Source organism: Salmo trutta, chromosome 23 (genome assembly GCF_901001165.1).
Source record: "Salmo trutta chromosome 23, fSalTru1.1, whole genome shotgun sequence".
Classification (NCBI taxonomy): domain Eukaryota; kingdom Metazoa; phylum Chordata; class Actinopteri; order Salmoniformes; family Salmonidae; genus Salmo; species Salmo trutta.
The window spans coordinates 23,395,244-23,421,530 of record NC_042979.1 but is presented as its reverse complement, the minus strand read 5'-3'; the positions used below and the strand labels follow the sequence as shown (position 1 = coordinate 23,421,530).

General features: G+C 42.8%; 1 protein-coding gene across 1 annotated transcript in view; it reads right to left on the bottom strand.

The window, feature by feature from the left end:
- Nucleotides 1-25,338, bottom strand: part of LOC115160280 (transmembrane protein 132C-like) — a 119,868-nt gene extending 94,530 nt beyond the window's left edge. The window contains exons 1-2 of the mRNA XM_029710642.1: nucleotides 25,263-25,338; nucleotides 23,324-24,239 (exon numbers count right to left, since the gene is read on the bottom strand). Of these exons, the coding sequence (XP_029566502.1) occupies nucleotides 23,324-24,239; nucleotides 25,263-25,338 (992 nt within the window). The remainder of the gene's footprint in view (nucleotides 1-23,323; nucleotides 24,240-25,262) is intronic.
- Between the last annotated feature and the right edge of the window lie 949 nt (nucleotides 25,339-26,287).

Below are 26,287 nucleotides of genomic sequence, written 5' to 3'. Positions count from 1 at the left end.
CATAAGATTACTGAACTATTTATCAAATGGCTACCCAGACAATTTACATCATTTCTTTATCTTAATTGTTTTGAACTGACTCCCTTGCACTGACTCTATGCACACTCACTAGACTCTACCCACACACTCACACATACTACACTGATACTCCAACATACACAAATACTACATATGCTCACACACACACACACACACACACACATACGCTGCTGCTACTCTGTTAATTATATATCCAGATTGCCTAGTCACTTTTACCCGTACCTACATGTACATACTGTATTACCTCAATTACCTCGTACCCCTGCACATTGACTCGGTACCGGTACTCCTTGTATATCACCTCGTTATTGTTTTTATTGTGTTACTATTTCCTTTTTTATTTAGCAAATATTTGTCTTACTTTTTAACTCTGCACTGTTGGGAGTGGGCTCGTAATTAAGCATTTCACTGTAAAGTGTACATCTGTTGTATTCAGTGCATGTACACAACAACATTTGATATGATTTGAATCTTGTATAAAGATCTTGGTGGTGAGGGCAGGGCAGGGACGACGGCTTGATATAAAGGCAGCGTGAGTGGAAGAGAAGGCACGACGGCTGTCTGCACCAGGACAGTTTGATTGGTGAAGACAGGACCTATCTGTGGTTAGAGTGTTAGTGACTGTGAGGGCCTGGGAGGTCAGAGACGATTGGCTGGATTTACTGGAGGGTCCCTCTATCCGTACTCCATCACACATAACAACATATAAATGGCATTTGTCATCTAGAACATAGAGTTGAAGTCGGACGTTTACATACAGTGAGGGAAAAAAGTATTTGATCCTCTGCTGATTTTGTACATTTGCCCACTGACAAAGAAATGATCAGTCTATAATTTTAATGGTAGGTTTATTTGAACAGTGAGAGAGAGAATAACAACAACAAAAATACAGAAAAACGCATGTCAAAAATGTTATAAAATTAATTGCATTTTAATGAGGGAAATAAGTATTTGAGCCCCTCTCAATCAGAAAGATTTCTGGCTCCCAGGTGTCTTTTATACAGGTAACGAGCTGAGATTAGGAGCACACTCTTAAAGGGAATGCTCCTAATCTGAGCTTGTTAGCTGTATAAAAGACACCTGTCCACAGAAGCAATCAATCAATCAGATTCCAAACTCTCCACCATGGCCAAGACCAAAGAGCTCTCCAAAGATGTCAGGGACAAGATTGTAGACCTACACAAGGCTGGAATGGGCTACAAGACCATCGCCAAGCAGCTTGGTGAGAAGGTGACAACAGTTGGTGCGATTATTCGCAAATGGAAGAAACACAAAATAACTTTCAATCTCCCTCGGCCTGGGACTCCATGCAAGATCTCACGTCGTGGAGTTGCAATGATCATGAGAACGGTGAGGAATCAGCCCAGAAATACATGGGAGGATCTTGTCAATGATCTCAAGGCAGCTGGGACCATAGTCACCAAAAAAACAATTGGTAACACACTACGCCATGAAGGACTGAAATCCTGCAGCGCCCGCAAGGTCCCCCTGCTCAAGAAAGCACATATACATGCCCGTCTGAAGTTTGCCAATGAACATCTGAATGATTCAGAGGACAACTGGGAGAAAGTGTTGTGGTCAGATGAGACCAAAATGGAGCTCTTTGGCATCAACTCATCTCGCCGTGTTTGGAGGAGGAGGAATGCTGCCTATGACCCCAAGAACACCATCCCCACTGTCAAACATGGAGGTGGAAACATGCTTTGGGGGTGTTTTTCTGCTAAGGGGACAGAACAACTTCACCGCATCAAAGGGACGATGGACGGGGCCATGTACCATCAAATCTTGGGTGAGAACCTCCTTCCCTCAGCCAGGGCATTGAAAATGGGTCGTGGATGGGTATTCCAGCATGACAATGACCCAAAACACACAGCCAAGGCAACAAAGGAGTGACTCAAGAAGAAGCACATTAAGGTCCTGGAGTGGCCTAGCCAGTCTCCAGACCTTAATCCCAAAGAAAATCTGTGGAGGGAGCTGAAGGTTCGAGTTGCCAAACGTCAGCCTCAAAACCTTAATGACTTGGAGAAGATCTGCAAAGAGGAGTGGGACAAAATCCCTCCTGAGATGTGTGCAAACCTAGTGGCCAACTACAAGAAACGTCTGACCTCTGTGATTGCCAACAAGGGTTTTGCCACCAAGTACTAAGTCATGTTTTGCAGAGGGGTCAAATACTTATTTCCCTCATTAAAATGCAAATCATTTTATAACATTTTTGACATGTGTTTTTTCTGGATTTTTTTGTTGTTATTCTGTCTCTCACAGTTCAAATAAACCTACCTTAATGGTAGAATTATAGACTGATCATTTCTTTGTCAGTGGGCAAACGTACAAAATCAGCAGGGGATGAAATACTTTTCTCCCTCACTGTACACCTTAGCCAAATACATTTAAACTTAGTTTTTCACAATTCCTGACATTTAATCCTAGTAACAATTCCCTGTCTTAGGTCAGTTAGGATCACCACTTTATTTTAAGAATGTGAAATGTCAGAATAATAGTAGAGAGAATGATTTATTTCAGCCTTTATTTCTTTCATCACATTCCCAGAGGGTCAGAAGTTTACATGCACTCAATTAGTATTTGGTAGCATTGCCTTTAAATTGTTTAACTTGGGTCAAACGTTTCGGGTAGCCTTCCACAAGCTTCCCACAATAATTTGGGTGAATTTTGGCCCATTCCTCCTGACAGAGCTGGTGTAACTGAGTCAGGTTTCTAGGCCTCCTTGCTCACACACGCTTTTTCAGTTCTGCCCACACATTTTCTATAAGATTGAGGTCAGGGCTTTGTGATGGCCACTCCAATACCTTGACTTTGTTGTCCTTAAGCCATTTTGCCACTAGTTTGGTATGCTTGGGGTCATTGTCCATTTGGAAGACCCATTTGTGACCAAGCTTTAACTCCCTGACTGATGTCTTGAGATGTTGCAGTGTAAGTGTATGTAAACTTTCGACTTTAACTGTGCCATCTATGGAGTTTACTGTATCAAACCATCATCCATCCCTAAGTGTCTGTGTAACTGAACGACAGGGATTCCCAGGCACTGAGGGACTAGCCAGTAGACCACTCATACAACCACAGCTAATCCCTCTTGGCCACAGTGGAGTGGATGAAGTATTGTGGAGATGCCTTGAAATGAAAAAAGAAAGAAGAGAAAACTGACCTTTATAGGACTATAAACTGATCATTGCTCTGGAGAAAAGAATGGTGGCTTTGGGACTGCGGGGGCACCATACACACACACACACACACGCACGTGCGCGGGTGCACACACAGAGACACACACATAGCCACACACTCACACACCCTTGCCTATCTGATAGGGCTAACATACTGGGGGAATGAGCCCTGGGACACGGCTGACCTTTAGGGAAGATCAATTAAAGTGAGAACCCGAGCTCCTACTGGTATCAGCCAGTGCAAGGACGCCACGCTTCTTACGTCACACACTAGAGAAAAAAAAGCAAAAGGAATGTCCGAAAGATACATATGGAACACGGATGTACCCCTGCCTCCAGAGATCCCCTCCTGTGGAATTACCGCAATGATCAACCCCTGAGATCTTAGCAATGATGATTCTTCATATCACGTCCTGACCAATATTTAGGTATTATTTGTATTATATTTTGGTCAGGACGTGGCAGAGGTATATTTGTTTTGTATTTTGGGGTTTTGTGTGTGGTGTAGTGGGGTGTTAGTTGTTGGTATAGGTTCTAGGTTTGTTTTTCTATGTATAGTTAATTGGGGTTGGACTCCCAATTGAAGGCAGGTGTGTTGAGTTGCCTTTGATTGGGAGTCCTATATAATAGGGTGTGTTTGTCTTTGTGTTTTGTGGGTAGTTGTATTTCGCACTGCTAGTATTCATTTAGCCTGTGAAACTGTCCTTCGTCGTTCTTGTTGTTTTCTGGGGTTTTTTGTGAATGCGTTATCCTAATTAATTAAAAGATGAGCATCCACATTCCGCCTGCGTATTGGTCCTCCCTTCAGCACGACGGCTGTATTTGTGACAGAACTACCCACCATACCAGGACCAAGCAGCGGAGGAATTCTGGCGAGGACTGGGGAACACGGCGGGTAAGGGAGCCCGAGAGGCAGCCCCAATAATTTTTTTTGGGGGGGGCACAAGGGCTGTTTGGCGGGGCGAGGTTGGAGACCCAGGCCAGCTCCCCGTACCCTTTTTGGACAGAAACAGACTGGACAGGTCCCGTGCTTTGGGGTAGGTGCTGTGGTGAGGCCTGGTATTTTCAGGCCGGTAGGCGCAGTACCAGCGCCCCGCATGTGCCAGGGGAGAGTGGGCATCCAGCCTGACGGGGTGATGCCAACCCTGCGCTCGAGACCGCCAGTGCGCCTCTACGGTCCAGTGTTTCTCGCTACACGCACTAGCCTTGAGGTGCGTGTCTCCAGGCTGGCACATCCAGTACCAGCCCCACGCATCAGGCATCTAGTGCGTCAGCCCAGCCTCGCCAGTCAGGAGCTGCCAGAGCCGCTCGCCAGTCAGGAGCTGCCAGAGCGGCCCGCCAGTCAGGAGTCGCCAGAGCTGCCCGCCAGTCAGGAGTCGCCAGGGTGTGTTTGTCTTTGTGTTTTGTGGGTAGTTGTATTTCGCACTGCTAGTATTCATTTAGCCTGTGAAACTGTCCTTCGTCGTTTTTGTTGTTTTGTTGGTTTTTTTGTGTATGCGTTATCCTAATTAATTAAAAGATGAGCATCCACATTCCGCCTGCGTATTGGTCCTCCCTTCAGCACGACGGCTGTATTTGTGACACTTCAGCCTAATTTGAACTACAAAAAATACTCCCTCAAAGGATTCAACTCAACTTACTCCATAGAAGCGGATGATAAATTGATTCAATATTGGATACATGAAATGCCACAACCAACAAGCCTCTAGGAGCAACATGTTCTCTTAATTTATTCAAAAAAGCTAGATACACCTTATTAAATTTACGCAAGGCCCAGAAATTTGGAAATTGCATTACACCAGTTAACTTGGGCACAAACCGTAATTTCCCAGCACCTAGCAGCTGAAACCCATTACCGGCTAAACATTGTCCCCGATTCTCCTCTCCTTCTCCCATTTGTAGCTGGAGCAAATTCCCTCCCCTCCTTACCTACTCCACACCCCTCTGTTCTGCAGCTCTCCAGAGCACTGAATAACCTCCATTACCCGTGGGCAAAACTGAATTAGACAATAACCAACGACAGCCGAGCGCAGCCGCCTCTGTTCAGATAAATAAGTAAGGTGAAACAGTGTGTGTGCTGACTTGTCCAGAGTCAATGAAATCCTCAGAGCAGTAGGCTAGTCGCCTACCTAGTAGAGGGAGTGTGAAGGAGTAGACACGGTCAGATGTTAGGTTAAGTGGAGCAAATTTAATTAATGAGTTGGATGCTGTTCTTTTCATTATCAAGCCTAGTTAAACGTACTGGGGCATGACAACACGACAACTGGGAAAGGAGATTAACACAGATTCACAGTCCTCACCAGACTAAAATAATCTCCAGCTAAGCGTAATGCGTACTACTGCTTCTCTCGTCCTCCTCTCTTTCATTCTAGCTGTCTCTGTTCTTTCTCTCGCTCTCTCCCACTCTCTCCCAGTGCCAGGCTTCCTTCATTCCAATCTATTTCTATTTTGTCTCTCTCTTTTATGCCTCTTACTCTACCTCTTTCCTTCCTAATGTATTTCTCTTTTTATCTTCCCTCTCACCCTCAACCACTCTCCCTCTCTCTCTCTCTCTCCTCCCTCTTTCTTTACCCTTTAACTTTTTTCTCTGCTAAAACATAGAGCAGTAAGCAGTGCTGATCTGAGAGAGAAAATGATATGAGATTGCTTTCAATCCAAACCAACTAGGCCATCCCAGGCCATAGCTGGGCCAATCAAGCTATACTAAGAGATTTCACAGACCAGGCGTAGCTGGGTATATATTAGTGTGTAGTGTCATGCTGCATGAATATGACATCTCCTCATTCCACTGATCACCTGATCTACTGCACTAAATATGGTTACATCTGTACAGTGGGGGGGAAAGTATTTGATCCCCTGCTGATTTTGTACGTTTGCCCACTTACAAAGAAATGATCAGTCTATAATTTTAATAGTAGGTTTATTTGAACAGTGAGAGACAGAATAACAAAAAAAAAATCCTGAAAAACGCATGTCAAAAATGTTATAAAATGATTTGCATTTTAATGAGGGAAATAAGTATTTGACCCCTCTGCAAAACATGACTTAGTACTTGGTGGCAAAACCCTTGTTGGCAATCACAGAGGTCAGACGTTTCTTGTAGTTGGCCACCAGGTTTGCACACATCTCAGGAGGGATTTTGTCCCACTCCTCTTTGCAGATCTTCTCCAAGTCATTAAGGTTTTGAGGCTGACGTTTGGCAACTCGAACCTTCAGCTCCCTCCACAGATTTTCTTTGGGATTAAGGTCTGGAGACTGGCTAGGCCACTCCAGGACCTTAATGTGCTTCTTCTTGAGCCACTCCTTTGTTGCCTTGGCCGTGTGTTTTGGGTCATTGTCATGCTGGAATACCCATCCACGACCCATTTTCAATGCCCTGGCTGGAGGGAAGGAGATTCTCACCCAAGATTTGATGGTACATGGCCCCGTCCATTGTCCCTTTGATGCGGTGAAGTTGTCCTGTCCCCTTAGCAGAAACCCCCCCCCCAAAGCATAATGTTTCCACCTCCATGTTTGACGGTGGAGATGGTGTTCTTGGGGTCATAGGCAGCATTCCTCCTCCTCCAAACACGGCGAGTTGAGTTGATGTCAAAGAGCTCTTTATAACATGTCAAAACATGTCAAAATCAATTTATAACATTTCTGACATGCGTTTTTCTGGATATTTTTGTTGTTATTCTGTCTCTCACTGTTCAAATAAACCTACCATTAAAATTATAGACTGATCCTTTCTTTGTCAGTGGGCAAACGTACAAAATCAGCAGGGATCAAATACTTTTTTCCCCCAATGTATATCAAGGAGATGGAGGGTTGTGAGGGTTAAAAAAAACATTTCACTACTGCTGAGGGGAGGAGGATCAAGTTGAGTATTACTTAGTATTTTAATTTTTTAATTGAGTGGTCCTTATTGGAGGAGACGCTGAGTGTCACCAATTCCCCCCAATCCCCCCTACAACTTACCCAATGTACTGCATCGTATTACTGCACAGTACTTTACTATCCCTATGCTGGTTATAGATGGCAACATCTTCAAGAGACTTTGAGTAATTGAAAGCGCTACATCCTGCGTATTATTATTGTTATTGTTAATAACAACATATCCTGACCTCTTTTTCAAGCAGGTTTGCTTGAAAGTATTGCACTAAAAGCAGTGGAAACATGTCAATGGCTATACTGATTACATGGGGGTGTAAAAGGCGAGGGGGGGCAGAAGTGAAGAAGGAGAGAGGAGAGGGAAGAAGTGAGATGAGAGGGGTTTCTGTGATTGCCTGAAGCCCATCTCTCCCTCCATCCAGCCAGAGAAGACAGAGACAGGAGAGATAGCTGCCTCATCTCAATGTTCTCTTATCCAGCCCACTCTCTCCACTTCTTTCTTTTCATTTCTTCTTTTCATCCCTGCCTTTATTAAATTCTAAAGCAGGCTGAAGACTGACAGAGATTGGCAGCAGCACCATAGATGAACACCAGCATAAAAAAACTCAGAAGAGCGCGGGGGGGGGGGGGTCTTCAAATGAGAGGAGGCTCAAACTGGGAACAGTCCATGGCCTCACAACCTTACTGCAGATCAAGAGTAGTCGTACAAGCTGGAGCTCAGAGCTTGAAGGCCAAGGCAGGAGACAACTGTCTGGACAGTCAATGACAGACAAACAGGATAGACTGACAAGCTTCACTGAGCTCTGCGGTCTGTTATTGGGAAGCCTGAACTTTCACCTTGTATGGGGTCTAAGAAATGAACTGTGACTTTGGAGTGGCACGTACTGTAGATTAGCCATGTGACTCACTAGTGCCTGCGGAAGCCTTATGAAAGTACAATCACTGACATGCGGAAAAATACTGTACATGGTGGTGGAGAAAGCAATGTGTTTTTAGTTGGTCTAAAAAGAAAATGGTAAAAGAAAGGAAATTATAGTAGTTAAATAAGATGAATCACAGGGATTTCAGAGTAGGATATCAAATGCCACGGTGTCGTAAGTGGTTGCAGGTTTAAAAAGCTCAGCGGGGTGGATGAACAAAGACTAGAGCTCAGTGGAGCAAAACATGTGAACAAACCAAGACATTTTGCCAGCTTCAAGGGGAGCTGACAACAATAAAAAGTATATGTCAGCTATTCAATAACATTTAGTTTTTAAATGTATCGCCCGTGTGAGGTTCTCAAAGTCAAGTGCAGGGCTCTTGCTGCGTCCAACTTTAGTGTTGCATCTCACATGACTACACATGTTGCCAGGTTTGGATGGGCTCTTCAAATTAGCTGAAACTGCACTTGTGAAAGTACAATAAACATTGACAAAAATGGAAACTGGCAAGTGATTGGCTATGAGAAAATTGTCTCCATAGAAATGGAGTAAGTAATTAAATGAAGAAGGACAGGGGAGCAAGCATTTGCTCTTGTAAACATGAAAACACGTGGCTAACCTCTATGCGCTACATGGCAAGCTTATAAAATGCCGTTGTAAAAAAGAAAAAAATAACTTTTTGTGCTGTTTTAACAATTGATTTTCCCATCATCAAGTGTAATGAATCATGTCATTTTTGTTACAGCCAACCCAATAGTGCACAACTGTTGCAGAGGACAAAATGTTATTGAAAACTTTAAGAAAAACTATTTTATCCAAATATGCTAAGTCTCTCAGCCAATTGCACACAAATCATCATCCAAAGACTAAATCAAAAGTATCTTTCTGTCAGCAGTAATCATTGAGCTACGTATATATGAACTGGAGACCTATTCTAGGGAGAGAGTTTTTTTTAATGTTACCCGCAATGTTACCCTAATATTTGAGTGTCCAGTTCTCCTTTAGGGCAACATTCTATCTATGTTAGCAAAAACATTCGGATAACTTTTTTTGCATGTTTTGCTGTTAAAGTTACGAGAACATTCCGTTAATGTCTAGCAAAACGTATCTAGAACGCGGTTAGTGCTTTCACAGTGCTTTCAAACACATTGCTAAGAATGTGAGAGTAGGGTGACTCCCCTAGCAGGGAACCTAGGCCATCTGCATTAATGACAAGAACCCTAACCACTGTCCCATTAAGGGATATCTCTAGGACATGTGCTTATTGGGTCAGTATAGTTAGATTAAAACACACTGTTTTGTAATGGTCTACAGTACCCTCAACAGCACTCTGTAGGGTAGCACCATGGTGTAGGCGGAGGACAGCTAGCTTCTGTCATCCTATGGATACATTGACTTCAATACAAAACCTAGGAGGCTCATGGTTCTCACCCCCTTCCATAGACTTACACAGTAATTATGACAACTTCTGGAGGATGTCCTCCAACCTATCAGAGCTCTTGCAGCATTAACTGACATGTTGTCCACCCAATCAAAGGACCAGAGAATGAATCTAGTACTGAAAGCATAAACTACAGCTAGCTAGTACTGCAGTGCATACAATGTGGTGAGTAGTTGACTCAAAGAGAGAGAAAGACAATAGTTAAACAGTTTTGAAAAAGCTGTACTGCATGATTGTAGCGGGTTTAGTAACGCGTTAATTCTATTAGCTATGCTGTGTGTAGCGGTTATGATATGGTTTGGCTTAGAATTTTTTTTTTGCCTGGTCACATACATCTGGTGTGTTGTGCATTGAAGTCCACAAATGAAGGGAAAAGGTGAGAGAAGGAGAGCACGTAGATGCGAGGAGGAATACAACGTGGCTGCTATGAAAGTGAACTGTGTTTACATTTGATCAAGCAAACGGGACGAAACTGAGATAAGTATACCTGAATTTGTCCAATAGAAACTCTCGTTTGCAACTGTTGGACTACTGATTGCACCCTAGATCAGCTAGATGCATGCAAGAGTGTGCAATTAAGGTGGTGTTGAATGTGTCACTGTCTGTCCATGTCTCACTGTCTGTCACCTCAAATATTTTTACAACCTGTGTGCACCTATTTTGTAAGCTTTCATTCAGAGGCTAGGATGTAGCAACCTCATGATGGATAAAGGCAAAATTTGAGTAGTATATTATCATATTATCACATCATCCAGTGACTAGACATATATTGATTAATATAAAATTGTAATATCTTCTGCTGTGTGATGAAGAAAAAAAATTGGGCCGTGAAGAAAATTACTTGAATAACTCAATGAATATTTTTGGCACAAAGGTGATAACCAAAGTGTCTTTTTAGGAATTTTCTAATTGGACTTCTCTATGGGACTATCTATGGGAACTGTCTTTTTTGGCTCGACTTCAGCTAAACTGCAGTACCGAAAGTGTCCTCTGAGCACAGTGGAAAGTGTTCTTCTCAACTGGAACCCTGTGGTATTAATGGTTAACTTTTCATAACGTTCACGGTGAAGGAGAGATTAGAATAACTGGAAACTCTCAACAAAGACATGGGTGAGAAAATCAGACAGGGAGGTGACTGAGAGAATGTGTAATTTTGGTAAAAAATAAACATAGTGTGTGGGAGAAAAAGAGGCTGCAAATATGAAAGAAAGTCAATAAGATGATGACACTAAGGGTTGGGCCAGTGCAACACAGCTCAGTGACTCTCCACTACAGTATAACCCAACCAGCCCCTTAGCCATGGGATGAGTGCTACTAGCTAAATCTGTATGTTAGAAAAACAGTCTTGTAACCTGCATGTAACATTCTGATCCCCACTGGAGTTAGAGTTAGGATACATGTACATCTGTACAAAAACAACACTGATTTTAAAATGTGTGTCAATGTGGTATTTTTTTGCTTAGGATCACCAAACCATATTTGTGCAACTGTATGCCAATGGACTAAAAACTTCCCATGTTCATGCGCTTACAGGGTTTTAAAGACTATAGGCCAACAAATCACCCAAATGAATGACGTTCTATCATATCCTGGCAGCCAGATGCAGGAGCCCTATGGTCGCTAGTTGCACAGTCCCTTCGTCTTTTAAACCAGAGGATGGGGAAAAACACACCATGCAGACGGCTCTGTTCCCATAAATCCTCCCTGACCTGACGGTGGGTCCAGGGGGACCAGAATTAGTCTTCATATGGAATCTGCTGGGCTAGGACGGATCATCCCAGAGTGATGCGATATTTGGACGGGAGCTGGAGGGGGACTAGTGGGATTATCACAGGATGTGCTCGGCCAGATTAGGAAGAGGACGTAAACCTGATGGAGAACGGGTTACAGATTAACACTGCTGGTCAGTCAGTCTAGACTCAACGCAACTCCAGTAGGCTACAGAGAATAATGACACCTCTACTGTATACAATAGATTAGATACATCACACACTCTCAGATTAGATCCTTCTAACTGTCCTAGTCTCAATAAATACTATAGATTAATAAATTCCACTAACATTAGGATGATGTTGTATGTTTCTGTTAGAGCCACATAAAACAAAGAAGAAAGAAATATTTATTGCCGCATACTCCGGATAGGTGCAGTGAAATTAGTTGTTTTACAACAGTCACCATAATGTGAAGGTGATGGATCACTTTGATCTGACTTTGACAAATGTAATATTTGATTTAGACATAACGCTACTGTTGATAATGCTAGACATACAGTGCATGACACGTTCACACATACACACATGCATGCACTCAAGCACACACAGACACAAACATGCACATTCATTATTGAAACATACCGTATGACATAAACATCTATGTAGGAACATCAGTCATACAATGAATCTGAATGCACTGCTTTATCAATTCTTTACCCAAACATGTCAGATTTCTCTACCAGAACTTTAATTGAAAACTTGTGTCAAATGGAAAATGTACAACACTGTCAAAAGCTAAACAAACAGCACACATATCAATGAGGAAGAACAAAACAATCAGAATTACCATACATATGCAAATAATAAAATTTTGAAGTCATTTTTGCAACAATTCATCTTTGGCAATCACTGAAACATTTTAATCAGAATCGTTACAAATGGTTGATTATTCATTATGTCCTGTAATTAGATCATAAATTGTATGGATATACTAGGTGAGGCTTTTGAAGGAGATCACACGCTGGGGACAAATAGAAAAGCCAGCTAAGGCCGGATGACAATTAAATATGAGTATTTTTAATTGCAAACAGGGACCAGGGCCTGATGGGGATGTGTATTCCTCTGCCTGGTCTCTATAGAGAGAAATTCATCTGATTGATCCATTGTTGCATTTCACACATGTACAAGTGTGTATTAATACGGATATGTGAATTGGAAATGTATTTTTTGCACATTAGTTAAATGGTGTGTGATGACGATGTCTTATGTGGGTGTGAGTGAGTGAGAATTCCATGGGCATAACTCCTAATGCTGCTATGATCACAACTTTATCTTAGTTCGTTTTTGACCATTTCTGATAGGGCTGAAGATGAAAGTTTAGGAACAAGTAGATGGAGATAACAATGGCAGAACCAGGGAAGTACCTGCTCAACGCACTTCAAAGTTCTCCACTTCTGTCCATATCCACCCACCCCTACTCTTCTCTGACTGCCTTGGGGACAGAGTAATGACCAGGCTGACTTGCTTGTCCCTGATGCAGGCTGCTCATGCTGCATGTGTTCATCATTTCTGCTCTGCTCTCCTCTCCTCTGTTATTGGTTAATGCCTTAGTGGGACGTCAGGTAAATCATTTGGGGGCTGATCTTTAAAAGCTGACACGTAAGCGAGCACATTATCCCTATTTGCACTTCATTGCGTGCACCACTGGGCAGTGCTGAACACTCACAATCAGCAGACAGCACAGGACAGGGTCCCAGTCATAACATACACAGGTTCAGATGTACTGTAGGACAGGGACCAGCGAAAGAGGAGAACGGGGAGAGTAGGGGGAGAGGGAAAGAGAGAGAGAGTGGTGAGTGGAGGAAGACGGAGGGATGATTCAGAGGTTGAATAATTTACTTTGACAAAGGCCCAAAGGAAACCTGCGGGTGAGCTCTGATGGGTAATCTGCTTGACTTTGGAAAAATAGAGACGAGCACCAAAAAAAATTGCCAAACACATCCTTTCTGTTATGTTTTTTCTTCCTACAAAATTGCTCATGGGATTTTGCACCCATGGCACTTATGTTTGTTCCTTAAATTGCTCTGATTAGTTTGTGAAGGGGACCTTTTTTGGAGATAAAAATATGAAATCAAAACAAAAAGTTACAGATGCTCCCTGCTTCCCTGCTGTATATCTCGTTCCTTCCATCTATCCCTCTGCTTGTGGTTTTTACTCTCCCTCTCGCCACTCTCCCTCCCTCCATCTCTCTCTAGCTCTCTCTTGCCACTCTCCCTCCATCTCTCTCTCTCTTCCTCTGCTCTCCCTCCAGCTCTCCTCATCTGAAGCCCGATTCTACCAAGCAAAACCAAATTTAATGATAACATCCCTAACAGTGAGTTAACTTCATTAATAAGCAACACCTTTTACTGTCGGTTGAGTTAATCTCTATTTGATACATAGCCTACTCGAACAAAAATGTGATGATGTTTAGGAGGTAAATCTGCTTTGAGCAATAAACATCAAATTTGACTTGAAGAGGTATGCGTGTGAGTTTGAGTTATTGCTGAAGTTACATTGACAAACACATGCTGTACATGCAAATTGCACACAAATACAAATGTTAGTTGTGTCATTCCACCTATTGGGTACTTTTTGAGTAGTCCAACTTGGTAAAAGGGGAGGCAGGTAACCTAGCGGTTAAGAGTGTTGGGCCAGTAAGGTTGCTGGTTCGAATCCCCGAGCTTACTAGGTGAAAAATAATTCAATGTCCATTGAGCAAGGTACTTAACCCTAATTGTTCCAGTATGTTGCTCTAGACAAGAGCGTCTACTAAAATGTTTTAAAAAAAGTAGTTACACCTAATTTTAACATTCTATCATAATGAGCACATGTTCAACTTAATTTAAAAAAAAATGCTTTCCCATCTTAAATAAAACTACTACATTAAGTGCCAAACAAAGTAACGCGGTTGACTGTAACAGGGTTGATGATTCATCTTAAATCAGCCATAAATCCCTTGGGACAGGGGGAATGGAAGCTTGTTGTGTACAACAGGGAGGGGCAATTGAATGCAAGTAATTTTTAAAACAAAAGTTTTTAATTGTTAAACATTTCTGTCTATGCATGGGTAACAGGGTTGACGTGTTCTACTTGACCCGCTTAGTCTTCCACCACAAAACACCAGAAAATGGCCAAAAAGATTAGAAGGGTTCACAGAGGGACATGTCAAAATTATGAATTTTGCCATTTTAGCAAGTCTTTATTCATATAAAAAATCTGATTTATTGAATTTTCCATGTGGTCTATATTAAAGAGCATTACATTTAATATAATATACTTTTAAAATTCAATATTGGTGCCCAATTGTACTTAAAATATTATAGGGATGCAAAAGGCACTCATTTTGTCGATCGACCCAGTTCTGTTTACACACACAAACATACACACACACACAGCTCAAGACCCAGCTCAACCATCTCCATGCAGGTCCTTAACTCTCTACAGTGGATTAGATGGCAGAAATATGGCATCCTGGGGGTGAATGGGCTGAATGTTTTAACGAGGCTGCAGCCAACTTTATTCCCTCCCATGTAGCAGTTATCTATCAGCTACTATGGCCATGCGGCCCTGAGCACAGCTTACACTTCACAGGTTATCCACCTCTGCCATTGGATATTTATACTGATCCCTACTTTTACATTCCAGGTCCCCTAGGGCCATAATACAGGAGCACTGGGACAGGCCTTGCTATGTCTAATCCCTATGGTCCAGAATCAAACACTCTCCTCACAATGTTTGGACTGAGGGAGTTGGAAGTAAGATAAGTGAGAACGCACACACGCACACAAACACCCACAGACAAGTTCACTATGAATACACACACAGGTACCCTGCACGCGTGTGTGCGTACACACACACACAGACACACAGACACACAGACACACACACTGTGTCATAAGCCCTGCTCAGTTTGAGAGGTGTGCTCACAGGAGGGCCTCACAACTACAGAGCTAGGTGTCTGAGTAGAACCCAGGGGAGACACTGTCAGAGAAACAGACAGTGTTCCTAGAGTTCCTAGACATGAGAACCACTACAAAGACTCCGTTTTGGCATTTCCCTGTAAAAAGCCCCATGAGCACTAACATGTGAAGTTCATAGGAGCACATCAAATTTGGTGTCAAATGAAAGTGTATATTTTTTTGAATTTAAGGCATTTATAAATGTTTCAACCATTTTCCAACCTAAAAATGCAAAGGCAATGATTTCTGGTCAAACAGACATAAAAGGGGTCTAAGAAAACATCCAGCAGAAAACATCTATAACGGGAATTCATAGTAGTCACAAATCAAAGTTGGTTCACATGCTACTGTTCTCCCTTCCACTGGCATGCTGTTATGTTGAGCTCAATGTTCTCTTTCTCTCACGTGGTAGTCAAAGCAAGAGTGTGAAAACACCCTGGACAACCCCTCCCTCTCTCTCTCTCCCCATCTCTCTTCTTACTCTTCAGTTAATGTCACCTCTCCCAGTGATTACTGACACATACCCATGAGGCCCCTCTTTCCATTTCCCGTCCGCACCAACCGAAGTTGGTCTTGTTTGGGGGCGGAGCTTATTAGAATAATAGCCAGTGTGCAGAATAATACCCAAACATGCAAAGGAGGATATAAACTGTTCTACCTTTGTGTGCCTATTCAGCATACATCACCATGAAGAGAATGACATTCATAATTATGCATTTCTCTATAGTACAGATCAGGGACCCATGATGTCATTCTGTTACCATCATTCTGTGACCGGGTGTAAATCCATTTACTGCAGTTCAATAACCAAAAGAGATTTTTTTCTAACTAAAGGTGTCATATCATAGCTGATAGTCCATTTTTTCTATAGACATCTTTGAATCTTAATTCATAGATATTTAACAAGGTTTTTGAAAAACGTGGTCAGAGAGATTTTACCGACAATCTTTTACCAAACTTTACATCTGCACTGTTCTTCGAGTAAATGTGTTTTTGTTAATGTTTCTGTGGAAATTGTTCAAAGTAGTCTTTGTGCATAGAGTTGTATGGTTTGTTTAACTTTGCAATCAATGTATCAGTGAAAAATATGCATCATTCTGTTACCATGGAATTGCCCAATTATAAAACCTGCCTTCCAGTGTATCCACTCTAGAGAAACGCCTGGTTATACGCCTGAAAGGCCCAATATGGAGTTGGGTAGTGGGTAGATGGCTGGTGTGTGTTGGGTGTAGTTTGTAGTGTCTGTAGCTCTTATATAGTAACTCAGTCCTGGGATGCTCTGTGTAGTTCTAAGCATCTACTCCTGTGATAGTTTTGTTTGATGATAAGGTTTTAGAAAGGGAATACTTGATTTTTCTCCCTCACGGGTACACAACGGGTGACTGTGTGTGTGACCATGCCAAGTTCTTGGCATTAACCCCTGGATTGGGGGGCTGGTGTGTGTGATATTGGAGTTTGAGAGGGCTATATGAGGGCTGCTTTCTGGAGTTTCTGGTCATGTGTGTGTTTGTGCGCAATGTGCACGTTTACAATGTGATTGTGTTTGTTCACGTGTGTCTTGTGTGTTATATGTGTGTGTGTGTGTGTGTGTGTGTGTGTGTGTGTGTGTGTGTGTGTGTGTGTGTGTGTGTGTGTGTGTGTGTATTTATGTACAGTGTTGTTGACAAACAGGATCTGTGTTAAGGGATCCTGTGTATAGCGGGTAACACTTCATCATCTATTCATGGGCCCAGGGGCAACTCTCAACCCTCTCCTCCTCTACAGTAGATCTCTTAGGGCAGCTGCTTTTACTGCATATGCTCCCGTCGACATGCATCTGTGGGACTGGACGTGATCCATGGGCGTATGGTAATGCAGCAGCAACCTGGATAGTAATTCATGTTCTAGTCATTATTTAAACTATGATATACTGTATTTCATACTTGACTTGAAAGACTCTCATATTATTAAATGGATGAAATGTGGATGTGACGATTGTCCTATGTTTGCCATGAAATAAAAGACATGCCTTATATTACAGATGGACAGCGGCCCGTGGTCCCCTTTTTGTAGGCCCGCATATCAAAACAAAACAAAAATGTATTGTCTATATATTGTTTTGTGAAGGGGGGGGGGTTAGAATAGTAGAACTTTGGTTGTGCATCAGCAGTTTTTCTCTTGTTATGTCAGTCACTGACAGTCACTCAATTAGCCATGTCAGATTGGTAAATTATTCTAGCCAGCTATCTATGCAAAATATTCTCTTTGTCCCAAAATGTGTAGAATTGCAGAAAACTTTCTTTAAAACTGAAGGGGGGGGCTAAAACAGGACATTGGTTGTGGAACTTTTTATGAAAGCAGTTATTCATTGTATTTATGTGTAGTTAGCTGTGTTTTCTGTGCATGCCCTCAGTATGATCACAAGTTACATGTATAATGTGAACAAGTACAATGTGAAAGTAGATCAAAAGAAATGTAAACGATTACCTTGTATTCCTCATTTCTTGAAGAGGGTTATCTGGCCATTTCCTGGTTGGAGGTTTCACCAGCAAACGTTTTTTATTCTGTTCTATTACATTTTTTTACTTGACTGTGATAAGGTCTCAGGAAAAAAGAGCATCCTGTCTGTTAAATGAAAACAAGGCTTTGCCATTGCACAACCATAGGCTTCTACAAGCAAGCGCCACTGCTGAGGTTACAGCCTTTTTAAAGATTGTGTTCCACAGTATAAAATATCCAGGTGATATTACGGTTTCAATAAACAAATCTTAAATGGCACAATTCATTTACTGAATATACAGTATTTGGGGCAATTTAGCAGTTATCTGTAATGGTCACACACACACACACACACACACACACACACACACACACACACACCTAGGTTTGCTAATCATTAAGACAATACATATAATTTAAGACTACTGTAAATTCAATAAACAAATCTTAAATGGCACAATTCATTTACTGAATATACAGTATTTGGGGCAATTTAGCAGTTATCTGTAATGGTCACACACACACACACACACGCGCACACACACACACACACACACACACACACACACACACACACACCTAGGTTTGCTAATCATTAAGACAATACATATAATTTAAGACTACTGTAAATTCATGATCTGTTTGTCAGGCTAAAGCTTCCCAGTGGAATCGACTCCTTGCCTCATTAGCAATCTAGAGTGGCTGCCATTGAAATAGGATTTGCATCCCATTCATAATGCAAATGAAAAACAATTTCCTCGTGAACAAATTAACACCATTTTCAAAAGATAAATAGCCCCAGCTGTTTTATAATTTTTACTAAACAATCATATTCATTTCCACAGGTTCCCCAAGGGACGTATACTAATGCATGCTAATGAGCATGCATTAGGTTATCACAGGTAACTGGGAAATTCTTACACACCGGGGCATCGGATCCAGATAGTGTGTTGTTTTAAAGTTAAATATGTATATTTTGTTGGCAAAGAATATTCTATCAGGCAGTTTATCAATTCAACCAGACATGTTATGCTATCCATAACAATTAATATCAGGGGTTAGGCTGATCTTTAACACTGGTCAGAGTAACACGTAATGTGTCTGTACTGTTGGATATAGGCCAGCGGATGGCTGAGAGATCACAGAGGAGAGAAAAGGTTGGAGTAAAGATGTTTTATCCTCCGTGTATTATTGTTAAAGGTCACCAAGATAGGCTTTGACTCCATTTTTCATACTTATTGTATCAGGTCTTTTTTTTACTCTCCCTCCTTCTCCCTCCCTCTCCCCCTCTCTCTCCCGCTCTCTCTCTCCCCTTCTCTCCTTCCCTCCCTCCCTCTTCCCTTTCTGTTGTGCATATCTCCCTCCATGTATTGAAATGAAGCGGGACCATGTGCTGGAGGCATTATAGACCCCTAAACCTGATAAGCTGCCATCTCAGTTTACTCCATTCTTCCACAGTTTATCCACTGTGTATCACTTCCTGCCAACCTCTCCTCTTTCGTAAAGACTTCCTGTTTACTCCCACTCCACCACTTCTCTTCTGTGAACACTCCTACTGTGATGTGGTTCAAGGGCACTGTTGAGCCCACACTCCATAGAGGGTCCATCTAGTGTGATAGTGTGATGATGACACAGAGACAAGTGCCTCTAAGGCTACAGTACCAGTCCCATGCTAGGGTCAGACTCTTTTCTCCAGGCCCTTTAAACTTGTGAATTGCCTTGCAGACTTACTTGGCTTGGAGGCTACTGAGGCACAGAGTTGAAGAACCAAGGTTGACGTTCCCCAGAGTTTGAAACCCTCTGATCTCAGTGAAGAGTTGGTGTTGGGTGCTGAATTCATATCTGCTTCCTAGATCTGACTTTCTCTCGTGTGTTAGGTTTTGTATTTAAGAATGTGTTTTTCTAAGCGACTGTTTGTACTGTAGACTGTTATGCAGTTAACAAGAAACAGTCATTATGTGCATTTCAGGGTTCAGTCTTCATGCACAACAATATAGTCTGAACTAGAAACCAACAATATTGTCTACCAGAAACGACCGGCCGAAGACTCATTGAAAAGGAAACCTCATACCGTCACTATCTCCCTTTCCAACACTGAACAGCATGAGCGGAGGTGCACACGGAAAATGTTCCGCAACACTTGGCGGACAATGGAAGAGGAGGTTATATGCTAAATGACTTATTTTAAAATCAACACTTTTCACTATCCTGGAATAGAAGCACGACAATATTCACTGTGTTATTCAGGTAGTTCTCCATCTTTAGCCCTGGCCTGTGTGTCTCTGAGGTCTGAGCTGGTCAGTGTGGTCCGGCCTGATTGGTGGTCAGACATTGATCTGCTATGATAAGCGTATGGTTTGGAGGGAAGCCCTCGTCAGCTTCTGGAGCTGCTGCCCCTGGGTGGCTAAGCCTTGATCTGCCAAGGGGTGTGTGTATGCATATTTGTTCATGTGCATTTGCACATGTTAGGTGTGTGCGTGTGCATGTGTGCGGTGTGTATGTGTGCCAAACCCATGTGGGTATGTAGGTTGGGATCCTTGTCATGTCCAATAATCCCAGAATCCTCTGATAACAGGAGTCCTCCCCTAGCAACGCTTCCCTTTTGCCTGCTCTCTAACCCCATCGTCTGCACATTGATGATTGTGTGGTCCGATCACGCTGCTCATAAACAGTTTAATCCTGTTAGTCTGAATTTGAGGAGCAGATAAGCCCTGGCTGAGAAACACATGTCCAAAAGAACCTGCCTAGACCCAGACACACCGTACACTGGCTGAGAGGAACTCACTGTATAGTAGGCTAAATGGAACACCAACAGCACCAACTGAACTGCTGATTAGTGAGTTTTGGACTTAAATTCATATATAGCAAACTGCCTGTGGGAACCATTATTCAAAACATATAACCTTGGAAAATGTGAGCAGCATGACTGTAAAAAAGTTTAAGGAAAAACATGATTCACATTCCTTCTCTCTCCCTCACACACGAAGCACACACTGACAAGTGTATTAAAACAGGGATTCTCAAAGTGGGGTACTGAGGGGGTCAGTGGCCAGATGTAAAAATATTTCAATATTTTTTATGAATATTACTAACAACAACAGATTAAACAAATTTTGGCCAAGGGATCCGTGGAATAAGTTTAAAGGGTTTATGTAATACAATACAATGCAATACAATGTAATATTATTAATCTACGATGTATGTTCTTAACCCTGGACAACATGGGCCTGGCATGCTCACAGGGATATTTGTATCTACAGTACTCCACCAATTATCCATTTTTCAACTTTAACTTCTTTTTTTACATAAGTGCAATGTAATGTATGATACAACTGCAAAGTTTTCTCTCTGCCTCATGGCAAAATGTGTAAAATTGCCGGATATTAGATAGAAAACTGCAACATTTTCTTTCCGATGCTAAGATGCGAGACTTCCCAGGGCCTGAGACTAGGTTTGTCCGACAATGCACTGCCAAACTCCAGTTGTGTTCTGATTATGATGGGGTCCCTGATGAATTTGCTATCAGAAAAGGTGTCCCCGGCCCCAAAAGGTTTGAGAACCCCTGTATTAAAACACACACAGAGCAAATACCCTGGAAGTTCATTATCTGTTGGGTGAGAAAAAGCAATGAGGCTTCTTGGCAGATTTCCTGTTCACCCAGGTTGACAAATTGGTACGGGCCATTTGTCAGAGCTCCACTTTGAGCTCACTAGCGTTTTTCTCTGCTGTGATTACAATTTCAGGCATGAAAGTACACTATTGGAAATGCATATTTTCTTACATCTCTATTTGCATGGCCCGTGGGATATCTTCAGTCGCTTTGTCACTTTCTAATTAACGCTCAAAGCCCAATGAATCAATAAAGAGCTTCCTACCCTCTACTGCTGCACACTCAGTTCAAATGAACAATTCCTCAGCGTTTAACTGTTTTGATGTTAGGCACATAAAACATGTCTTAATGAACACAGCAATAAATGGATGTGAATTGTTCAATATATTTATTTGTAGAATCTAAATAATTTACACTGGGTGTACAAAACATTACAAACACCTGCTTTTCCATGACATAGACTGACCAGCTGAATCCAGGTGAAAGCTATGATCCCTTGTCGATGTCACCTGTTAAATTCAGGGGAGGAGACACGTTAAAGAAGGATTTTTAAGCCTTGAGACAATTGAGACATGGATTGTGTATGTGTGCCATTCAGAGGGTGAATGGGCGAGACACCAGATTTACGTGTCTTTGAACAGGGTATGTTATTAGTGCTAGGCGCACCGGGTTGAGTGTGTCAAGAACCGCAGCGCTGCTGGGTTTTTCAGGCTGAACAGTTTCCTGTGTGTATCAAGAATGATCCACCACCCGAAGGACATCCAGCCAACTTGACACAACTGTGGGAAGCATTGGAGTCAACATAGGTCAGCATTCCTGTGGAACGCTTTTGACACCTTATAGTCCATGCCCCGACAAGTTTAGGCTGTTCTGAGGGAAAAAGGGGGTGCAATCAGTATTAATGTTTTGTACACTCAGTGTATATTTTTTGTACAATTCTTATTGTTTATACATGTTGTAATTATAAGAATGACTAGTATCTAGCTGTATGCATATATAACACATACATTTTCAGATGGTAACATTTATTTAAAATACTTGGTATGAGAAGGAGCAATGATTTCAGCAGCTGTGTTGCAGTATGTTCAACTATTTCCAATCACAAAGCAGATTAGTTGGGAGTAAAAAACCTCTGTAAGATTATCAGCCAGTGAATATCTTGCACAAGCATGACATTTAAAAACCAAAGAGTGTGAAGTGTGAACATATTTGATGAATCACCATGAAACTCCATGGAGACGACAGACGAGTCACAGCTCTCTGAGCCTTCTGGTTTCCAAGCAAACCCAAAGTGAAGACAGCATATATAATATTGTTCCAATATTGTATATTCTGTATGATGTCTATGTGGACTTGTGTCTGTATTCTGTTTGTATATTGTCTATTGCTGACAGCACCTTCTCACTAAGGCAAATTCTGGGTTTGTGTAAATGTCCTTGGCAAGTAAAAGTCTGATTCTGATAAAATGTCCTTGTAACTGTAATGGAGAAAAAAAATGTTTTTGAATTGAAGGGAACAGTACAGTTTATGCCTGATCTCCCTTGTAAAAGAGGTCTTCTGACCTTAAAGGATTGGCGGGTCCCCTGCGGGACGTTTGAGCTAACGTAGGCTAATGCGATTAGCATGAGGTTGTAAGTAACAAGAACATTTCCCAGGACATAGAAATATCTGATATTGGCAGAAAGCTTAAATTCTTGTTATTTGAACTGCACTGTCCAATTTACAGTAGCTATTACAGTGAAATAATACCATGCTATTGTTTGAGGAGAGTGCACAGTTTTGAACATGAAACATAAACAAATTAGGCACATTTGGGTTGGTTTTTTCTTTCCATTATCTTTTACCAGATCTAATGTGTTATATTCTCCTACATTCATTTCACATTTCCACAAACATCAAAGTGTTTCCTTTCAAATGGTACCAAGAAAATGCATATCCTTGCTTCAGGGCCTGAGCTACAGGCAGTTAGAATTGGGTATGTCATTTTAGGCAAAATATTTTTTTAAAAGGGGCCGATCCTTGGATAAAGGTTAAATCAAAATGCCTCACTGTGACTTAAGGAGGCCCACTCACCTGAGGGTGAAGATCTGTACAGGTGACAGGATGGAGAGAGCCAGGAAGGTGGAGACTATCTCCCTCTGCCTGATTGGTCTAGAGGGCACCATCACCACAAAGTTACTGTCCAGCCTCAGCTCTGACATGGGCTGGAACAGACGCACGCTCCCAATGCGCTGCATGGGTGTGGGACCCGAGAAGTACCCCATGGGCCCCTGGTGCTCTGTGCGCATGGAACTGCCCTTCCTTGAGTCCTCTGAGCTGCACTCCCCAGTCTCCGTGGACTGTACCATGTAGTAGAGCTCCACGGGGGTGCCCTGGGGCTGCTCCGGAGATCTCTGCCTCCCTGGCCTCACGGTGGGGGGACTGAACCAGCTAGCCAGGGGCTCCAGTTCGGCCACACACATCCCCAGCTCCCCCTTCAGACGACACGTGCCCCGCACCTCCTGGGTCTCGTGGAAGGCAAACATCCTGACACAGGGCAGCCTGTGGATGGTGGTATAGTCATCCCAGTCCCTGCCTCCCACATAGAACAACACTTGCACCTTTGGCCAACTGGGGTGAATCCTCTCACTGATGATGAAGGTGTGTACCTTCCAGTTGTAGGTGAAAAGGGATGGAGAAGAGGAGGAGGATGACAGGGAGGTAAAAGAGGGTCCGTTGAAGGGTCCGGGGCTCTGTAGGAGCTCCAGGGGGATGGGTTGCTGGGCAGACAGGGGTCCGTAGCTGGCGTTGATGAAGGGCATCTGGCGGGCCTCCTGGATGAAGAAGGGCTCGGTCCTGGCCTGCAGGCTGGAGTTCCTCATTATGTCCTGGTTGGCCTCCTTTAGGAAGAAGGCTGCCTTGGCATTGAGTACCTGGTAGCTGACAGGCAGGTACCCGGGCATGGGGCCGTACCTCTGTAGACCATCAAGAATCACCCTGCTGTCTGCCACTGAAGGAGAGAGGAGAGGAAAGGGGAGAGGTTAGCTATCTACCTGTTAACCTCTATAACAAAGGGCAGAGCAGAGAGATGGGAAAGTGAATGAAAGGGGGGGGGGGATCTTTTATGGGAGTAGCAATCCAGGACCACGGACAGCGTACTAAACACTGAACGTTGTGAACATACAGTATCTTTATCGCTATGCTTTTCTGGTCATACACATTGCTATTCCAATGTCTTAATAACAAATGATTTGCTACAAAATGTTAATATGACATCTCCTTCATGCATTATTGCGCTCATTTTATGGAGGTGTGTGTTAAAGAACTTGCAGTTAAACAGAGAGACTAGAAGACCATGGATTAGGAATCAAATCTGATCTACAGTGATAGACTGTTTCTACTGATAGACACGGTTCCTTGTTTAATCCTACTTACTCACTCACTTAGTCAGTCAACTCAGTCACTCAGTCAATCACTCACTCTTCTCTTCTCTATCTGAACAGCTTGGTTCACATTCTCCACACACTACTCCTGTCTGGAGTCTGAACCAGACCCTGTTATCGACCCCAACACACCCAGCAGGGTCTCAACCCCCCACCACCCCAACTCCTCCACCTCATCTACACCTTCCCACTTCTGTCTCTCCCACTGATGTATGAAGAGCTGGAGACTGCTGAGACTGAAAACCGTTGTTTTCAAGGTAATCTGCTCACGTTCACATATGCCGATTCATGGACCGTCTATATCCGGGTCACATCCTGTTTACACAGACCAACATCACATGCACAATAGCACTCAGTGTGCACAGGGAGCAGCGCAAGCGCCGACGACTTTATCACGTCATCCGAAAACATGGCAGGCTGGATGAATATAAAATTGGGTCTGAGCGATAATTATTTGAATAATTCAATGGATGTTTTGTGCACAAAGGTAATGACTGAAGTGTTTTATTAGGAATTCTCTAATCTGACTTCTCTTTGTGGCCGTCTATGGAAATTGTCTTTCTGGGCCGGGCGTTAGTAAACTGCAGTACCGAAGCAAGACTGTAGGAGCAGTCGAAACGGGCTTCCAGACCGGAACCCTGGCCCCTTGGTCTCTCCCTTCGCCATCCAGCTCCAGATATTTGGTCTGATGGAAGATTCCGAGAGAAGCCATTGATTTCCCGTCATGGCCGAGCCGTGCGGCGGGGAGCTGGGAGACACGGCAGTGATTTGTGACAGCCCATGGCAGCCTGGCAAAGACCAGCTTGGAGGACCGGGTACCACAAGCTGTGGTCGGAATACTGAGGGCCATAAAGCACAATGTCTGTCTGTCTGTCAGTCTGTCTGTCAGAGTGGAACAGAGAGACTACAGGGCTATGAATGATGGTTGATACTCGAGTTTCAGTACATAAAAGTAGGCTACGACTACTGTGTGATGTTACACAAAGGCTGAGTATAGAGGGAGAGCAGGCAGATGCTTAGCCGTGATGTAGCCTCACAGAGAGATAGAGAGGTGTATCTGTCTCTCTCAGGGATAGTTGGCTTACTGTTCTAGTTTTCACTTAGAGTAGTCCCGTGATAGAGACAGAGAATCTACTTTACAATCAAAGTGCTGTAATCACTTCCTAAATGTCAGAATGTTTTTCTTCATTTTTGTTCATGCATTAAGTAAAAGCTCCTCATTCACCTTGTGTTGGCAAAAGTAGGATTTCATGTCTATTGTCCTTGTAAATCACATACATTTCCAGATTTTTTTATACAGTTTCTTCCAATGAAAACAGAGATGATTTGTGCAGACACTTGACCTTCTTGCCAAATCCTGCCTACTGTACACAGCCCAGTGATCAGTGAATACAAGTTAATCCCAGAGGAAAGGGACTAAAGAGTCTTCTTACATATTAAACAGGGAGCTCTGCTTCACCAGCACTGGGCATATGGGAGATGTTATCCATGCATGATTTGGGAGCCAAAACCCACAAGACTCAGTGACTCTTGAATAATGAGTCCATACTGTACATATGCCATGGGATTCCCACTGACTGTTGGTATATACAGTAGGCTTCAAACAGCAATTTAC